This window comes from Manacus candei, unplaced genomic scaffold (genome assembly GCF_025592945.1).
Source record: "Manacus candei isolate 608988 ecotype Guabito, Panama unplaced genomic scaffold, ASM2559294v1 h1tg000081l, whole genome shotgun sequence".
Classification (NCBI taxonomy): Eukaryota; Metazoa; Chordata; class Aves; order Passeriformes; family Pipridae; genus Manacus; species Manacus candei.
The window spans coordinates 1,520,656-1,541,127 of NW_026138129.1; the positions used below are offsets into that span (position 1 = coordinate 1,520,656).

Consider the following 20,472-nt stretch of genomic DNA (forward strand, 5'->3'; position numbering starts at 1 on the left):
GTCTTGACACAGCCAATGCCAACCGGCTCCTCCAAGATTGTATCCACTGTTGGCCAAGGCCAAGCCAATCAGTGGTGGTAGCAAAGCCTCTGGGATAACATAGTTAAGAAGGATAACAAAGTTAAATAGGAAAAAAAGTTATTGTGCAGAAGTAATTGCAGACAGAGAAAACAGGAATGAGAATATGTGAAAATCAACTCTGCAGACACCAAGGTCAGCAAAGTAGGAAGGGGAGGAGATATCTGAGGCAGTGGAGCCAAGATTTCCTTGCAGCATGAAGACCATGGTGAGGCAGGTTTTCCCCTTGCACCCCACAGAGGTCCACAGTGGAGCAGAGACCCACTCTGCTCTGCAGTCCCTGGAGAAGTCCCAGATCAGAGCAGGTGGATGTTCAAAAGAAGGTTGTGACTCCATAGGAAGCCAGCAATGGAACAGGCTCCTGGCAGGACCCAGGGAGTGCAGAGGCCATGCTGGAGAAGGTTTCCTGGTTGGACTTGTGACCATGTGGGAGACCCACACTAGAGCAGCCTTTTCTTGAAGGACTACAACCCATAGAAAGGGACCCATGCTGGAGCAGGTCATGAGGAACTGCAGCCTGTGGGAAGAACTCGTGTTGAAGAAGTTCATGGAGGATTGTCTCCTGTGGGAGGGATTCCACGCTGGAGTAGGGGAGTAATTCCTCTCCCTGAGGGGAAAGCAGTGGTAGAAAGAACATGTGATGAACTGACTGTAACCCTCATTCCCTGTCTCCCTGCGCTGCTGCAGGGGAGGAGGTAAAGAACTGGGAACAGTTAAGCCTGGGAAGGAGGAAGGGTTGGGAATAAGATGTTTTTAAGATTTGTTCTACTTTTCATTATCCTGCTCTGAAATTGACTGGTAATAAATTCAACTAATTTGCCCAAGTTCCATGATAGTAATCTGTGAGTGATCTCTCCCTGCACTTATCTGAACTCATGAGCCTTTAATTATATTTTCTCTTCCCTGTCCAGTTGAGGAGGGGAATGATAAAGCAGTGAGTACTTGGCAGTTATCCATGTTAAACCACCACAGGAGTCCACACTGTCCTTTACCCCTGTTTTTCCCAGAGACAGAGTGGTCAGTCATAGCAATCAAGATTTCAGCTGCACCTCGAACAGGACTTTTGTCAAGGCCTTGACACCAGCACAATTCGTAGCCCAAAAGCTGTTTTAGTCACGTACGTGTACCACATTTTTCTTCCCTCAGCAGCACTTCTCTCCCCCAAATATCGGAGAGAGGCTAGGTACATTTTCTACCTTTCAGTGTAATTTCCAGTGAGCACTTCCCCCCCCACAATCCAGCATCCGGGAGGTTGCACCTGTTCCCACCTGAGGCAGATGTTCCACCATCACTTTCAATTCACGTGGGTCCCTCACAGTTACCAGGGGCTGGTGACCTGTGAGGCAGTCAGGTCAGAGACCCCTCTCTCTGGGGAAGGCCCTGGTCTGTGGGACCCAGCTTTCCTCTCTTCCCCCTCACCCCTGAAGGAGGATGATCTTTCAACCAGGAAACAAACACTTCACAAAGGTTATGGCACGCTTGCCCTGCCCTCTCCCATGTTCTGTCAGCAAGCCTCCTCTGGTGGGACCGGGACAATGACAGGTCAGCGACTGCCTCTTGGCTGCTGCCTTGCCCTTTAACCTCACTGGAGCAGTGCTTGGGTTGGTCAGCGGATAAAGGCCAACGCAGGCATGGAAGTAGGACTGCAGGAGGTGGGGAATATGCTTTTGAGCCTTGAAAGGTTTTGCCCAAGATCTGCCATAGCTCCTTCAGCCCTGGACTTCCTGCTCTAAGGCACAATCCCTCAGGTAGTCTCAGATGGACAGATGCTGCACCATTCAGATATGAGAGATTTTGCACTAAATAAGAGAATGTTTCACGGCAATACATGTAGAAAGAAACTCTTAAATCTGAGGCAATTTTTCCCTTTTCAGTTACATATTTTATTTGTTGAATTCCCTTCCAGAAAATCATAATTTCTGTGTACACAAAATACATGCACATGTAATTACATAATTTTCTATTATACTTTTGCCTACATTGCTATTTGGTAATGACAAATTTATGCAATTTTTATCATATCTGGCACTGATATTTAAAAACCTCACACTGCAGTGGAAAGAAGGATGGCTTGCTGCAGCCAAAGCAGTACTAGCTTTGTGTGCCACATCAGTGTGTTTCCTCAATGGATCTTGATCCTCTTCTGTCCTCTAATCCTGACCCCGTGTCGTTCACCTTCTGCTCCTATCTACCTCACTATCCCACCATGACTGCTACAGTGTGGTGAAGCTCACTCAATGAGCAGAAGATCAACTAAGATCCACTTAGGATTTGCTGAAAAGTCATGTCTGGATAAAAATAATTGCATTCATTATATTCATAAATATTCCTATATTCATAGTGAGTCATATGCACATATATGCATATTTGAGCTAGTAAATCTATTCCCAAGGAAACTTTGCGAACAGTAGCTAAATACAAAGAAATTAATCATATTTTGTTCCAACAAAAAGTGTTGGAATAGTTGCAGTTCCAGACAGTTTGCCACATTAGAAAGAGACAACTTTTCACAAAGAGGCATTCACCAGATTATCAGCTTTGTTAGATTGTAGCACCTGAATCCTGTGCCAAACAAAGAGAAGAAACTCTTAAGCAAAACTCCATTCTCTGTTCAGAAGATATATCAGGAGATGTCAGAAAACCTTTCTGATGGTATTTTGGTATTCTCTTTAAATAATAATTTTCTTTTTTTTCCTAATATTCTCTTTAGAAGATGTGTCACTGTTGGCTTTGAACAGCCTCAGCCTTAATATAGGCAAGTCCTGATGAGCAGGTGGAGTATAGAACTGGCCAAATATTTGCAAGAACAAACACTTAAGCCCAGCTCTGTCAGCAGCCTTGAGCCTCTTTCTTAATTTCTCTGTTTGTTTTCCTTGCTCTGCTTTGCTCAAAATGGGTTAGTTTTGTCACAAATGACTTGTCTGCAATATAAGCGCAGTGGAGACTTACACTTAAATAGGATTTACAGGTAGAAGTAATTAACAGATATAAATGTAAGAATGAGCCTGAACATAACCTTATTCATTTACTTATTACTCTGGGGACATTTCAGTGTTGCAGGACAGATGAGGTGCAATTTTCCCTTACAAAATGAGGAGGCTTCCTCTGTAAACTTCACTTACCCTAAAATTCTGAGAGAATGTACTTCAGAAGAGCATTAAGAGAAGTGAATAAGATTTCAGTTTTACACAGGACAGTGTTATTCTTTTATCTTAATTGGTTTCCTGAAAGGAGTTGTAGATCATGGAAGGTCCCTTATAAGCACAGAGAAGCTCAAATGACTTGCTGTCACATGCACAGTGACACTGGTTTGGCTTACTCAGTGAGAAGAGTCCTTCAGTAATAATGTTGTTCAAAGTCTGTTATATAGTAAAAGAAGATCCAGAGTCAGTCAGAATTTCACTAGTCTGTCTTGAATGATAAGTATCAGAGCTTGTCTTTGAACTACGTTTATTGTATTTCTTGTACCTCTTGCACCACAGGTCCTTCATTAGCTTCACAAAATAACTTCTGAACTTCACTCCAATAAATGCGTAGAGCACAGGGTTCACACAACAGTGTAAAAATGCTATGACTTCAGTGGTGTATTTTGCATAAGCCAATATGTTGTCATTTTCACAAGATTTGTCTATCTTCCCCATGTTTACAGCTGTCACAAGAAGAATAATGTTATAAGGTACCTGGCAAACTAGAAAAACAGCTACAATTAATATGATCACACGGATTGCTTTGTTTCTTTTGGAATTCTGAGCTTGTTGCAAGGATTTGACAATGAAGGTGTAGCAAAAAAACATGAATATGAAAGGTATAAAAAATCCAAATCCAACTTGTAACCACAACAGCAATGATTTCAGCATTTTGCTTTCAGACTTTTTGTCAAATCTGTGATCACAAATCTCTTTGGTTTCATTGATAGAGAAAGTGTAACTTTCACTGTAAATAAAAGAGGAACTAGAGACTAAAATTGATGATACCCACACAGCCAAACAAATGAGTTTACTATATGCGAGTGTTCTTGCCCTGAGTTTAAATGACTTTGTAGCCTGTACGATAGCAATGTACCGGTCCACGCTGATAAAGGCCAAAAGCAGCATGCCACAGCTGAAGTTGATTGCATAGATACCTCGAGCAATTTTGCAAATGAAATCACCGAAAATCCATTCATTAGCAGCATAATTCACTGCCCACAGTGGAAGAGTGAGAACAAACAGTATGTCTGCTATGGCCATGTTGAAGAGGTACACATCCGTCATGGACTTGGTTCTTTCATATAAAGCAAAGGTCATCACCACGAAGATGTTACCAACGAGGCCAATGATACAAATCAATGAATATGCAACTGGCAAAAATGCTTTTGTGAAGTTCCTGACTCCCAGCTTAGAACAAGGTTGCATGATTAGAGAACGATAGTCTGAATAGTCTGGATAATTGGGATAATCTGTGGTATCAAGGTCTGTCTGTAAAAAAGGAGATCAACAGTTATTAGATGAAGATATTAATCTTTAATTCTTATATAGTAGAAACACGATAGATGACCAGCCACACACCACAATTACAAATGCATTTAATGCTGCAGAGGAGACTTGTAAGAACTGTCTAGGACATTTCATAAACTCATACTTAAAATATGAATGTGGAAGTAATCTTTTTGGTTGTCCCAAAGGTCTGCATATTTAAATATATTATGCAGAAAGGACTAGTCTGCTGTCACAAAACTCACAGAAGACTCCAGAGTGTAAAAGTCTGAAGTTGAAGTAGGGGTCTAGTCTTCCTTTACCATCAAGGAAGTGGAATAGACCTTTCTAGCATGTTATTCATACCACACTAATGTAGCTTGACTAAATCAGGCCCAAAAATGAGTACTTTTCTCTACTCAGCTAGAAAGGCAATCCAGGATAACTAGCCTGAGACAGAGTTACCTGCACTACAAACACCAAACCTGTAGTTACATTAAAAGTGTGCAAACCCAATAAACAGTGGTCTTTGACAGTGAACTCTGCTACCAGAACCCTCTTCAGCTTATCACTCCTGAAACATCCTGAAATTAGGATGTTTGGATCTGCAGTCTCAAAGAACTGGGACTTCCAGATTCATTGCTTTATTGATGTACTAATACAGTTTATCAATTAAGTGCTTACAAAATTCATTTTGGCAGTACACTTCACAGAAAAATATGTTGAGAAGAACTTCAAAATACTTTCCCAAGGATTTCTGAAAACAAAATGAAATAGACTGGATTGGTAAACCAGCACAAGAAATGTGAACAAGTAAAAAAACACAATTGAAAATAAAACATTTAATCTAAACAGAATCTCATCACTTCAACTATATCAACAATTCACAAGAGCATCTCGGCAAATAACACATCTCTGCAGCAGAATGTACAATTTTAGAAAATAGATTGTTTGTATCAGTACCATTAAGAGCACAATCTTATACATTGAATGTTTATTCATAGGGTAATGAATGATGTATGAAAATATGTGACTCTTACTTCACATTGAATTTGCACCACAACAAATCAGAGTAAATTAAATTTTACATTCAGAAATTCTGTGTGACAATGGCAATCAGTGTATTGAGGGAAATATGGAACAAATAAACAGCGCTACCTTAGTATGCTTCATAACAGTAATATAAGACAGACTCTTTTTTTTCCACTCTGGCATTTTATCAGTGCATCTCAGCACTTTTAATATCACATTACTTTCTCTTTTTTATTACACTAGTGAGGCAAATGAAGAGTGCCAGAATGATATCTTCCTATAGTGTAGAAGATAGTACACAATGGACGAACAGACTGAGCACTAGTGTTTTGTCTTTGTTTGGTGCACAGATTTAGAGTGCAGTGTTCAGTGTGTAGTGTTGTATACTGCACTCTATGAAAATAATTTGTTTTCTCTGTTATCACTGTGATGCCTAACTATTTTACAAATGTTAATTAATTTACACAACACCTTGTGGTGAGGAGGTATTACTACATTTATTTACAAGGAAAGAACCTGAGCACTGAGTCATTAGAATATAAGTATCTACTTGAGATGTTCAGCATCACTCAGCATCACTTTTAAGAGTGCTTAGAATTACAAAGGCCTTCAGTTGTGTTAAGAATTAAATTCATTGACTGGTTGCATGCAAGCTCAAACTTCTGCAAATCAGATCAGACTCTAAAGTCACACAAAAATAAAACGGGGAACATGTCATTGGCGGCCACATGTGCAAAGGTGGGCTTAAATGACTTGTTCGACCTCATGCAGGAACCCATGGGCAGGAGATTTAATTCCTCAGCATTCCCCTGCATGAGTTCAGTCCTTCTGTTTTTTGCATCAGCTGCTCCGTGAGAACTGCACCTTTCAGCAATGAAGTAGTTTCAAGGACTGGATGACATGAGGTCCCATGCTAAGGTTGTAAATGGCAGTTTTATCTAGAGTTTGTCTGCTTTTTGCTAAGCTGTGCTACTAATTAGTAAGAGCACATGGGTCAACTTTAAGTCTAGACAAGTAAAACTTTCCTTGTTGGGAATTACCTAATTTTGAAAGAGAGAGACAGACAGATAGTCTGTGAAAATGGAACAGATGAAGTCCAGATATAACTGGGAAGTTGCAGGAGGGAAAGGACAGAACACTCCCCAAAAGCATAATGAGAATGACTCATATGGGGATGCTGGCTTACAACAGAGGGTTGCAGATATACTACATATACTACACAATGTTGCTAAGGCATCACAGCTTCTCTGAATTTCCTGCCCTTTAGACAAATCTTTAACCACCTCTCCAGCTTCCTCTGCTGGCTTTTGGAAACTGATTTTTAGAAGCTGCAGGAATATGACAGCCTGAAAGTACTTGAACACCTTCTGAAACAAATTTTAGACAACTTAAGGTGTCTCTCAGACTTACAGAGATGTAAAAGGCAAGCAGGTTAAGTTGTGCAGTTCACCTGGGGCTGTGGTCCTCTAGCCCATCTCTGCATGACTCTAGTCACCATCTGCTGCTTTACGCTCTCTGATCTCATCCAGCCAGACAGTGACCTTGCACTTAGCTGCAACTGCAGTAACTTTTCAGTTAGACAGCACTAAAGGGGTACCTGTCTAGGTTATCATTTTAGAAACTGTTATTTTATTGTTGCAAGAAAAACACCATTCTAGGTATCTACCATTCATATCTTTTTGAGACTTACATGGTTAAAATATACAAAGAGAGCCTGACAGCATATCTTCTCTGTAAAAGTCACTTTTCATTCCACTTAGACAAAGTCACTCCCAAACATTAAGGATAAGGTATAGAAGGAAGATTACTGGTTGAAGGCATTTAGAAGAAAGTGAGCACAGGTGTTTTCTGCAGCCTACAAGGAGGGCTAAGAAGGGAGATCTCTTCAGATTAAAACCAAGAAAAGGCTGTTTAGTTCTCAGAAGAGCTCAGCAGAGAGCCTACAGGGAACAGCAGCTATTCATTACAGGAGAGCTGTATAGTCTCCCTGGCTCTACAGGAATTCACAAAGGCACCACCAGCCACACATTTATTCAGAAAATTACTTCCACTGTCCAGCAAAAGATTCCTGAGGATGGTTGGTATGAGGGTAGTAGCAAAGGACTCAAACTGAAATCAGAATTGCAGAGATCAGATTCAGACTTGATTTAAATCTATTGAGCTGACTTCCTTTTTAGAATTTGAAATGGCATCCGCTGAAGTTATTAAGAAGATGCACTGGCTACTGAGAAAGTTGAATCAGAATTCTTATAAACACAATTTTCTTTTCGACTTAAATCTTTCTAACACTCAGTAAACATCTTTATAATTTATAATCTGCACATTTATGTCTTTATTTAGCCTTAATGTCTTAGGTAAATATAAAAAAATAGATTTCCATGTATGTACAGTGTTGTGTGTGTTCTAACATCACTTATGTACTACATATGGGCAAATGTCTATGCATGTGCCCTCAAAAACACTTATGTTCTTAATATTAAATATATAAGCCTTGCGTTTTTTAGCTTACTTTTTTTCCACTTTATCCACATTGTCACATTTCTTTTTATTTTGAAAGCAGTATGCGAGTACTCAAAGGTAAGACTAAACCACAGTCTTAAGAATTATTTAAAATATTATTTGAATTATACAAGCAAAATACAGCGAATAAAGACAGACAGAACAAAAAAGAAATTTTTCTATGAGGAAAAAAATTCAGTCAACAAATACTTTTAAGAATAGTCCACCTTTGTAAGTACAATCCTACTTACATGTTCACTTTACTGCATTCATCACACATATGTGCATTACATATTACCTATTTTATTTTAGTACTTACCAGAAAAAAAATTGTCTGTAGGTCAGGTGAAAGAGGATATATGATTCTGTTACATTCTATTGTGGCTGCCCCAGGCACATTTACCGTCAGCCTCAACACTTTAATTTGAAAAACAAGAAATAACAGCATTAGTTAAAGGTACAGAGTTAAACTGAAATAATCATCACTCCCTTCTGACAAGCAATAAGAATAACCTGCTTTTTTATGTAAAAGAAAATGTTTCCATGCTGAAAACGTGCAAACTGGAGGCAAATATTTTATTAATTTTTTAATTAGGCTACCTATGTAATGATATTATTTTTAAAATAATCAAGCTAGAATTAGAATCATAAAAAGTAGGGTGTTAATTGCCACTGTGCTCAGAACACATCCTGAATAATGACCTGTTTTTGTAAAGGGTGGACTAATTGTTATGCAGATAAGTAGTTTCAACATTAATCATTTAAATCAACAAGTTCGCTTAGAGTAAAACTGTGAAACTGAGAAAAGTAATAATTACCAAATTGATTCATAGCTGTTTTAGAAGAAAAAATAATAATCTGTTATATATCAAGGTGCACATAATCCAAATTTTTGGCCTGAACTGCTAACGCAAAATGTAAATGCCCAGGTGAAGTAAAATGTAATCGTATTTGCCTGTTTGGCACAAACATTTGCTGTTTGTGTGCATGTTGCTCAGGTCTGCTGTCAAAGTTAATTGTAACTACACAGGAAAATATTTCATTTTATGAATCCTGAATTTTAAAACCTATAAATAGTTCTTTTCCAGACCTGGGTTTCTGATGGCGACTTAGATGTTTGCATTGTGAGGAGAGGAAGAAAAGAAAAAAAAATAGCAAAAAAATGCCTTCAAACTCCTTATTTATTTTAGAAATTGTGTTTGTAATCCTATTAGAGACATAAATACAGACAACCTTGTAAGATTGTAAGATATGATTAAATTAATAGAATACTGGACCTAAAGAAATGCAGGTTGATAGATGTTCTGCTCACTCATCTTCTTTTCAAAATTGAGCATATCACAATAGCAGTGGCTCCCTAGAAGCTTAAGTATGGTGCTGCTTTCCACTGACCATACCCAGTGAATGAACCTTAAGGACCCTTCAAGTGCTTCTTTCTCATAACTTTGTGAGTGAACAGATGGATCTATGTCTTGCAAAGCAAACTTCATTACACAAAGACAAACCTAAGCCATGGTAGTCATGTAACCAGCAAATGAGTAATAGAAGTAGAAAAATCTCTTTCTATTCCAAAAACATATGTCACTTCAAATCATCAAGTCTATGATGACTTTAATCCATATTCAAACAAGCACTTTTGCTAGTAACAGCTTGTAACATCTCTCTCAGACAACAACCTACTTTTGGAATACCATCAGATTAGTCTGCAAAGCAGCAGAATATTATCAACAATATTTCATGGAATGGGAGTCATCAAAATATAAATCAGAACTTTAATAGCTAATTAAAAGATAAATCAGAGTTTTAGCTTATCCATTACAAAAACTATTGCTCATCTCGTTCCATATTCAGGTGTTTTCTAATTTAAATGTATCTTGTGCTTTTACTCTGCAATATATTCAATATCCATCATGAATAACAGTCTTTCAGAAGACGAAAAATTCACCATTTGGTGAGTGCCAAAATTAATACAAGGTAACTAGTCACACTTACGTTCTCAACACATTTTCTTTTAATCCAGTTACGAAGTCCAGCCAGCCTTCTTTACAGATGCTTTGTGCTTCACCTTCAACTGTGGCAAGTGGAAGGAGTTTTTTCTCTTTAACACAACTATTTGATAATCCGCATGTTATGCAAATGAAGCCCTCACATGTAGCTAGGTTTTGTTCATATGTTAGAGCTCAGAAAGGAAACCTAGTCTCATTTAGCTAATATGGTTATTGTGGTTTCTCAAGTCTCACCACATGTTAGTTTTCTGCCACCACTAATTAAGGAAAGAAAATATTTAAAGATAAGGAAAACAAAACCACTGTCTGAGTTATTCCAGAATCCACATGTTTCTTCTGGAATAACTCAGTAGGTCGCCTTTTTTGAGTCTAAAACAAAGGCAGCATGCTCCCTACATACTGTTCCATCCTGCTTTCATGTTCCTTTGGTTAAATTTAGATCAGTCTAATCTGACTCAAAAATCTGGCCTCAGCTGAGGTTCTGATCTCTTCATCGCTACTTTGGACTATACAATGTAAACTATGTATTTACATTCAAGCTGTTTGCGTTACCTACTTAATTTTTTTAACATGACCATCCTACATTGTCAATATATATTTTTTCATTAATTCTATGAAACTTGCCTTCTTTTTGTTTGCATCTGGCTTTTCACTCCCTGTCAAACATGTCAAAACCCTGTCTGGTTTTGGTAGTTCTGTATTTAGTTTTTTGTTCTCCCTATTTCTTCCCCTTTCTTTGTTCAGCTTTTCTAGATTTGTCTTATTACCATCTCCTGTTGTCTTCATATTTTTTTTCCAGCATACATTTTGTAGCATCACTCCCTTGCTTCCTCTTTGATCTTTTTGGTTCCCATTTTCAACCTCCCTTCCACCTGATTCCATTATCCTCTTGTGTGCAGCCCTTCTCATAATATACATTATGAGGTGTCAGTGACTGATATCCATTCCACATTGACTAGCATCCACCAAAGTTGCACTTACTCAATCACCTCTGTCAAACATTTTAGAGAAGACAGAGCCCTCCTAAAGACCTTCTATAGAGGCTTTTTTCCACAGGAGCAGACAGAGCTCAGGAGGTTAAATGGGTAGTGGTTGTAAAGAGAGCACTTGGGAAGGAGAGAGCCTGCATAATCAGTGCTTAGGTCTCACCTCTAGCCCAAGATATGATTGCATTTGTAAGACATCAAAATCCATCAGTTTTCTTCCGCCAACGCACTTGCTATTTAATTTGAAAATGAAGGGAAAGTATAAAAAATGGATGGGAAACAGTTTGCTGGTCATGGTCAAGATTCAGAGGTGATTTCTTGTCAGAATAAACATGGAATTTTTGAAGAAGGAGCACAGTCATACTCAGAGCACTCCTCTGCTTCACTGCAGAATCACTTAAAAACAGCCTAGCTTGTAGCTGGCCTGACTTCCAGAAAGAAGCAAAAAGTGCAGTAAATGTATCCTTCCACTGATAATCGCTGAATTCAGAATAACTGGTTAAAGATATTTTATTCTCTTGGAGAAAATGTTGATAAACCAAAGTTTCAAACAAAAAATTGTCATATTTTTAATGGAAATTGTTATAGCAAAAATGCCAGTTTATAAAATGCACCAAAATGCACAGCTGAGTTATTATATGGTTGTTTATGTTTTATTCTCTTTTGCAGTCTGAGCTTATCAATCAGATTAGGTTTCCCAGCTTTGGACAGAGAAAGTAGACAGTGAGTAAAGTCATTCCATGGTCTAAGGACTCACAGGAGCTTACACAAGAAAAGGATTGGAATTCACAAGAAACAACAACTCCCATGAGACATAAGACCAGGTTTTTCCAATTAACACATTTCAATTTTTCATTAAAATGTTTCTGGGATAGCTAAAGGCATTCTGAAGGAAAAATCTGTTTTATTGAAATCATGGGGTTTTACTTTAAGAAACAACTTTTATCTGATCATGCTGCATCTGGTCTGTTTCCTACAGATAACCCTTCGGCTGCTTATGTTAAAGAGGTTTAAGAACCATTTCCAGTGAAAGTATATCCCAAGGTTATGCCGGAAGCAATGAACCTCTATAGTGATTAACGGAATGATACAAACCCTGTACTGCCAAGGACCAATTGAATGAATATGCCAGGTTGTAATCTCGCTTATCTACTTTCTCTGCCCACAAGAAATTGTTTTATAGAGCAGAAAATGCATGTTTGTTCCTGAGAACCCAAGAATGAATGCATAACACAAGTCACAGTCCCTTATTTTGCACTACCTGAGCAATGATTTGCATACAACTGTACATCACCCAGACATTTTCTTTTCTCCAAGAAGATTGCTCTCATTGTAAGTGTCCTTTCTGATGGGAAAAGTGGTTTCATTCCTGTGTATTCCCAGCCCAGTGAAGATCTATATTTCAGAAGTACCTAGGACAATATTCCTTGATCCCATCTAGGTCAATGAATCCATGAAACCAAGTCCATGTTACTGGAAGATTTACACAATTTGGCAAAATGAGACCAAGCTTAACACAGCAGCTACACTGAAAATCTTAAAATCAGACTCTTGCTAAAGTGGATCAAAATTTTTTTTCAAATTAAGTATACCAGAACAAAGAAGACAAAATATTGCAAAATATTTCCAAATAACTATTGCTTTCTGAAGTCAATGGTCTACTGCGAGAAAGTTCTGCTGAATTGTCTGCCAGTGTATGACTTATTTACATTAGGTTGTAGAGGACAAGTGAATTTCCATTTCAGAAATGCTGCAAACACAAGGCAAAGACACAAGCAGAATTAAGTATGCAACTGCTGAAATAATTTCTGTGGTTTTGATCCTGTAGTCAGGATTGCTTACTCAATCACTCACTCTGTTTCATGTCTCATTGAAATAACTACCAAAGTAGTTTCTCAAAGCCTGTCATCAGTCTGTACTCCCAAGCATTTACATTTTAACCTGAGAACGTTGAATTCATTGACCTCATTTCTTTTTAAAGTTGTACTTTCTTTATATGACTATTTTTACAAGAGACCTACACCATGGAATGTCCCAGTCCCATCTCTCTTGCAGTAAGCTTCATGGCCTAAGAGTTAAAAGACAGTTTAAAAGGTGCTTGCATAGCTAATGATGCAATTGGTTGCTTAGTAGGGAAATGTTAGGGCATCTGGGATCCTGGCTCCCACCTAAAACCACAAATGATGAAATGGAGGAATGAAATTTGAACTTTTGTCTGCATAGTATGCCGTTGCTACCTTGGCTGGATACAGATCAGAGATGGCCAGAGAGTGCTTTTCAGCACATGGACTGTGATTTTACAAATTGTAAAGATGAACAGGAGGTGTTGTCTGACCACTTCAATGAGACAATGATTTGTCTCATTTTACTTCTATACCATAGTGTAGGCTGTAACCGCTAACCACACCAATGACCTGAGGCTACCCAGAGAAAAACTGCCACAGGAGATTGTTCTACAAGGAGGAAAATCTGCTTCCACGTCTTCTGCACAGTAGAAATCACTGTTCCTAAAGTTACCACGGAGATGCCACTTGTGCATGCTGGTGTAGGAAGGAAGTTGTGTCCTAATCACAGATCCTCTCTCTGGTCGGATGTTGATTAGTGAGATAATCAAGCACATGTTTAAAACATTTTGGTTTTAATAAGCTTTAAATGTTCTGGGCACTTAATTCATATTGCAGAAGAGTTGTACCTTGGTTCCTTAAGAGAGTTGAAAATACCCATGCATTTCTGTGTGGATTAGGAGGGAAAGGAAGCGCACACTGGGGTGTTGTACCAAGCAGATGACAGGGAGAGTGATGGCTGACACAGAACCTTTTGCTGTACACAGCTAACATATCTCTCTGAATTCATAGTGCAGCAGATAGTTAACTTTTCACTTCCCTTCTAAAAGTGGGCAGCTGCTGTTATCGTTTGATCTCTAGGTCTTTATGCATGCAGTCACTTGCTGGTGGTTTGTGCTTTGAAAAAATTGATTTTTCCGCTGTGATTTTAGAGGTGGTAAAAAAAGTAAAAAAAAAAAAGTAGCAGGAAGCACATTACTGATCATTTCCTCACGGGAGCAGCAAGTTGGCAATTGCTGTTGATTAATTCTGTGCTGCTCAGAGAATGCAAGCATGTCCTTACATCTCACTTCTGAGAGATGATGGTTTTGTTTCCATAAATATAATCTAGCCCACACTAAGAGAGGAACTTGCTAATGCTGTGGGGCAGATATATCCGAGAATCAAGCAGCACAGCTAAATCTACTGAAATGATACTATAGGGCAAGAGCCTGAATAGTGAAGAACAGTAGATGATTAGCCCAAGTAGCTATAAATCTCCTGCCAGGCAGCACCAATAGCACAAAGGGACTGATCAGTTCAATCAGTTCAACAGATCATTTCTGGCATTGACTTGAACTTTACAGCTGTGTGGTGGGTTGACCCTGGCTAGTTAACAAGTGCCCACCAAAGCCACTCTATCATTCCCCTCCTCAACTGGAAAGAAAATATAAGGAAAGGCTCATGAGTTGAGATACAGACAAGGAGATACACCAATTACTACTGAATTTATTACCAATCAAAATCAGAGTAGGGTAATGATAAGTAAAACATATCTTACAAACACCTCCCCCACCCCTCCCTTCTTCCAGAGCTTAACTTTATTCCCAGTTCTCTATCTCCTCTCCCTTAGTGGTGCAGGGAAAAGCAATCATGGTCAGTTCATCACAGATTGTTTCCGCCGCTGCTTCCTTCTCAGGGAGAGGACTCCTGTGGTCTATCTATGAAATTCTCCAGCATAAATCCTTCCCATGGGCTGCAATTCTTCATGAATTGCTTCAAAGGGGGTTCCTTCCACACGGTGCAGTCCCTCAGGAACTGGTTGCTCCAGCGTGGGTCCCGCATGGGGTCACAAGTCCTGCCAGCAAACATGCTACAGAGTGAGATCCTCTCTCCACAGGGCCACACGTCCTGCAAGGAGTGTGCTCAAGTGCAGGTTTCCCACAGTGTCACAGCCTCCTTCAGGTATCCAACTGCTCTGTTGTGGGGTCCTCCAGGGGCAGCAGATGGATCTCTGCTCCACCATGGGCCTCCATGGGCTGCAGGGGCACATCCTGCCTCACTATGGTCTGCACCACAGGCTGCAGGGGAATCTCTGCTCCAGCACCTGGAGTACCTTCTCCCCCTCCTTCTTCCATGACCTGGGTGTCTGCAGAGCTGTTTCTCTCATATGTTCTTATTCCTATCTTCTTTGTCTGCAGTTGCTCTTGTGAAGGTTTCTTTCTCCACTTCTTAGCTGTGTTATCCCAGAGGCTTTACCACAATCACTGCTAGGCTTAGCCTTGACCAGTGGCATGTCTGTGTTGGAGCCATCTGGCACTGGTTCTGGTGGATACAGAGGAAGCTGTAGCACCCCCACTACCAAAACCTTGCCACACAAACCCAATACAACCTGGAAAAGCAGAAATTTTGTTACGGCTCTTAGCCTTGTCAAGGAAACTTCTCCATCTGCAGCAAGCCAAGACTTTTTAACAGATCTCTCAGTGTTTTTTCCTTACCCAGTGCAAAGCTATGCCAGATAGTTCAGGTGGCAGACTCAGTACAGCCCCCAAAGTATCCATTTATCTTTCTGTAAGTTATTTTGATGTCTGCGGCACCTTACTCATCTCTTCATAGTATTGTCCCTGCTCATTGCAGGGGAATTGGACTAGATGACCTTTAAAGGTCCCTTTCAACTCAAACTGTTCCATGATTATATGCTTATATGATTGTGTTGTGCAGCATAAACATGTTCTTTACTGATGGGGAAAGCATGTGTGCCTGGGAGGACTCACTGGATAAAGCTGGTAACTTTTAGGGGTCAGGCAAAAGCCAGCAAGAAGAGCCCAGACCTTGGTCCTAAATACAGTTAGATCTAGTTTAACTCCCCTGCCTATGCTTGTGGAACAAGGGTTCTTTTTGGTGAGAATTGTAACTCCCATCTGCAACCAAGAGGGAAGGTCTCACCCGTACGGTTGAGGTTTGTCCACACTAACCCAGAGTGACATGTGAACTCTGGAAAGGATCCCCCTAAGCCTCATATTGACCTGGTTCTAGAGGTAAGATGATGCCTTCCTGGCAGGACATGATGTGTCGTGTGTGCCAGTTGTGCCTGGGTCACCCTGCTATAACTGGCACATGGAACAACCTGTCCTTCAGGAATGCCCTTCAGCCTTTCCAACAGAAGGAAAATTCTATTACATTGACATCAAGACTGGCATTCACTGCCAAGCCAGGTCTCTGAGAATATCTTCATCACCCAGCTCTACAATGGCACATGTTCCTCATGTCCAAGTTCACACAGCAACCTACTGTCAGCCCAGGTGTGTCCAGGGAGTTGTTTTACTTTTACAATTTTGATTTTACAGGTATTACATGACGCCAACTTTACCTACTGCCTTTTGTGAGGATGGAGGGAAAATTCGCTTCCCTGTCATCAGGGTTTCAGCTTTCATGGCTCCAAAAGAGAAAGATGTCATGCCACTTCACACAGCAAATGCAGACAGCAGGACCAGAGGTGTTCTCCTTCAGATGCTGCCAGACCTGTCCAACCAGCTTGATCCACACCACCTCTGGCTTTAGGCTGGCTTGTACCCTTGTCAGAGAATCCTTGCTGTTTATACTTCAGTGGGGCTAAAACAGGCAAGCAGCTTCCACTAGTACAGAATTTTTGCTGCACCTTTTCCAGGGATTTTCCATGCCTCAGTTGTGCTGGAGAAAGGGATGGACTCCTACCAGCTGAGCTCAGCCAGAAGGTTCCTGGACATCCTGAAGTGATAATGTGTGGTCTCTTAAAAAATTTAATCCAAAAAAATACAACAAAAGAGCTTGCACTGTGATGCCTTACTTGATAGTATTACTGAAGATAACTATGGAAAGAGCTACACTGTAATTACTAGATTTGTGTCCTCTGTTGCTCAGATGCTATTGCCTGATAACCTTGAGCTACACCTCAGAATTCTGAAGTTCCCCTGGCTCTACAGAAGTGGAACCAATGGCAGCATTAATGACTCAAAAAACAAATACTTGTTACAGTATGGTATTGCAATAGTAATTTATTTCCTTGCGGGTTTCTTATCATCTGAACTGCCTGTGAAGTCTCAGTACTCAGGTAGACACTTCTCAGTGCAAGGACCTGGTAAGCAAGGGAAAGGCTGAACTTGAAAATCTCTCCTTCTGCTCATATGTGCCACCCTATGAGGGTGAGAGTGAGGCCATGCCAGCAGCCAGAGAGAAACCCTCAAGCACACCACATAGATCTTGCCTGGTTAAGCGAAGTGGAAGGTGAATGTGAGGCTGGTCCAGCCTGAGACGAAAGGTGTGTGGAAAAAGCCAGTATTTTTTCAGTTCTCCCTGAAGGCCTTTTTATGACTTTGAAGTAACTTTTCTTAACGCTAATTTTCCTTTTCCATCACAGCTAAGTAAAACGAAGACTGTAAAGGCAAGACAGAACATTAAACTGAAAGATTTTTAGAAGCAACAGGAGACTTGTGGTTAAAAGTTATTTTGAGCTCCTGCTGAGGAAGATGCCCCCTCACTGAAGGCAGCATGAGGTTTTATTCTTAAAATCTCCCCTCTGATTATACGTTAATTAAAAAGCTGCTGTTTGAATAAAAAAGAACCTTTGCTAGAGTTCAGTTTGCTATAAGCTGTGTACTAAGGGTGCTTTGTTTTGGAGAGGGCTAAGGGATAAGTTTTGATGAAGTTGAAATTTTAATATTCTAATCATTGGAAAATATGAGAATCAGACTTGTTTCTCTTAATAGTCATAAATGCAGAGATTTCTCACTGCCTACAACTTTATCTTGTTATATCTGAGGTGGCAACATCCTACTTTAAACGTCTTTCATCTTCTCTTTCTGCACTCCTGCAAGGCCCAGGGTGGTTTTCAGTCTGTGTTAGAGTACCTTAGCACCCAACTCACATTACGGCTTTGAAGCTCTTTTTGACAGCACTTTCTTCCTGGGACAGTTGCCAACCTGCTCTCTCAAGAAGCAACTCTTTTGTCCCTATACCATTCAAATGCTTTGAAATTCAGACTAGAGTCTGAAGCACCATCCCCACACCAGGACATTTAAGCATGCCTCTGGGTGCCCAGTTCTGCCTCACAACCCCTCCTGAAGGACCTCCCAGTCTGCCTGGTTCCAGCATCTCTTCCCACTACAGAATAGCTTTAATGTACCACCACAAGTGCAGATCTGCATCGTTGAACTACAGTGTTTGTAAGGGGAAAACCACATCTGCTTGATTTGAAGGCAATTCAAGGGGTTTCTTCCAGGTCTCTGCAAAGACAAGTAGATATATTAGTGAGGCTTGCTGTCTCTTTCTCCCCTCTAATTTTGCTCTAAAGGCTCAGGTCAACACCAGTATGGATTTTGTTTCCTTCTGAGCAATGACACCACCATCACCTCAGACCCATCCCAGACTGAAACAGTGGGTCACCTGCAAACCATCTCATTTTCAGCAGAGAGTTATTGAGTTGTAATGACAGGTCATTGTCTCAGGTCAGGGAGGAAGAAAGTGACTGGACCAGCATGGGAGGGAATCCACACAGACACTGACAGTGCTTGGGGATGTAATGAATTTCATGAGCTGTAGGTTGACAAACTGTCAAATTGCAGCAGGTCCATCTACTCACATTTTACAGCTGAGGATGTGACACAGTGAAACACTAAGCAGCTTGGCCAGAGTCACCTGTGAAGCCTGTGGCAGACCTGTGAACATACCTTGGGAGATGCAGGTTAGTGTCACAAGGGCTAGATGGCCCCTTCTTGGAACATGATCAGACAAAAGTAATTTCTCCTGGTGCTGTGAGCAGGGTGGCTGGTGGGAGCACAACTGTGTCAGTCAGGTTCACGGTGTCACTGCAGAACACAAGTGCCTCTGGGAGCTGAGAAAGAGATGGGATGAGCAGAGGTAATTCAGGGATATTGAGGGTATAGGGGCAACAGAGGGAGAAAGATTCAGTTGGAGGCACAAGGGAATAAAGGAAAGCCAGAAAGGAAACCGAAGAGGAAACAAATCATACACAAAGTGAAGGAGCTTGAAACAATCAGTCAAGGAATTTTTTAAGAAACCATCTTGTGGCTACCTATGCTGTGCTTAGAGTGTCTGAGCTCCCAGTTTGACAGGCCTCAGGAGTAAAGAATGAAGAGGGCTTCTCTGAGATAAGAGGTTTTTACCTTTTCACAAACCATCAAACTAATGGGAAGGAAGAATAGCCAACCTCCTGCTAACACCACTGTACAAATCTGGGGAGCGAGAACAGCTCTGCACGACACAGTCTGAGCATGCCTCACTATACTCCACCAGGACTTCAGTACTGATCTCACACTGCCTCACCACTGACAGTTCAGACTCCAAATGTGCAGCAGAGGATCCTCCACTATCCTTCATCCCCCTCCTTTCTATGCCTAACTGAGACTAGATACAAATCTGTGCTTATGTAGTTTTATCTACATGTGCAGTTTTCTGCAGGTAGAGGTTAAGACAAGGGCTTAAGAGGCATCAGTGTCCCTTCACTTACTCGCTTCAGTAGGTTTAACATCACAATATTAAATGCCACTCCCTGGTGCAACCTGATGCACAGAGAAGGCACTGCCTTTCCCTAGACAGAAAGCTCAGTAGGGAGCATCCTCTTAGCACCTTGCACTCGTGGGCAATACCTTGAATGGCAAAATTTCTGCTTTTCCCAAAGCATTGGCAAATTCTATAGCACATGAGATTTTTCTGCATTGCCACATTTTTGAGCTGGAGCCTCAAATTCTATGAAAGATCATATTTATTAAAATAAAGATCACAGTTCACTAATGATTATTCCAAATATCTGTGTGCCCCAGGCTGGTAGCAAAAAACAGATTACTGTGGTTTTAGATTAAACCCTCATTTTAAGAACAAAAGCCAGGGGAGGGAAGGGGCAGCTGTACTCAGAAAAGGAGTCTGTCTTTAGTTATGTGTCAGCTTCTCACAGCTCAGCGTTTGAACTCCTGCACTATTGGAACCAAGGAGGGAGAAAATAAGCTCAAATCAATTATTTTTCCTTGATCTGAATGAACTCTTTTATATGTTTTGCCTGTTGAAAGTTTATTTCAATTCCCTTCTCCAACCCCTCAAGGCAGTACAGAGAGGATGAAGTAACAATAAAATGATTCATTAGAATTTGGCTCTACTGTACAGAAAAAAAAAAAAAGGCAGTCAACCTCAGCAAAAGTGCAGTAGGAACAAGTAAATATATACATGCTATTTATTGTAAAAGACCATGCAACTGGACAGTGCTTAGTTTGTTTCCCCTGACCAACAGATCCTTGGTGATCAGTAAGAGCATTGGTATACAACAACATGAGTTTGAATTAAAAAAAAAAAAAAAAAAGAAGAATGTATCTTAAGTCCATAAGAG

The 20,472-nt window shown here is 40.3% G+C and overlaps 1 protein-coding gene across 1 annotated transcript; it reads right to left on the bottom strand.

Annotated features, from left to right (window-relative positions):
* Positions 1-3,440: 3,440 nt before the first annotated feature.
* Positions 3,441-10,133, bottom strand: CCR6 (C-C motif chemokine receptor 6). The gene is made up of 4 exons (XM_051811175.1): positions 10,056-10,133; positions 8,383-8,480; positions 5,217-5,289; positions 3,441-4,535 (listed from the first exon to the last, which is right to left on the bottom strand). Exons 3-4 carry the CDS (start codon positions 5,223-5,225, stop codon positions 3,441-3,443), a joined length of 1,104 nt encoding a protein of 367 aa, XP_051667135.1. The 5' UTR covers positions 5,226-5,289; positions 8,383-8,480; positions 10,056-10,133.
* Between the last annotated feature and the right edge of the window lie 10,339 nt (positions 10,134-20,472).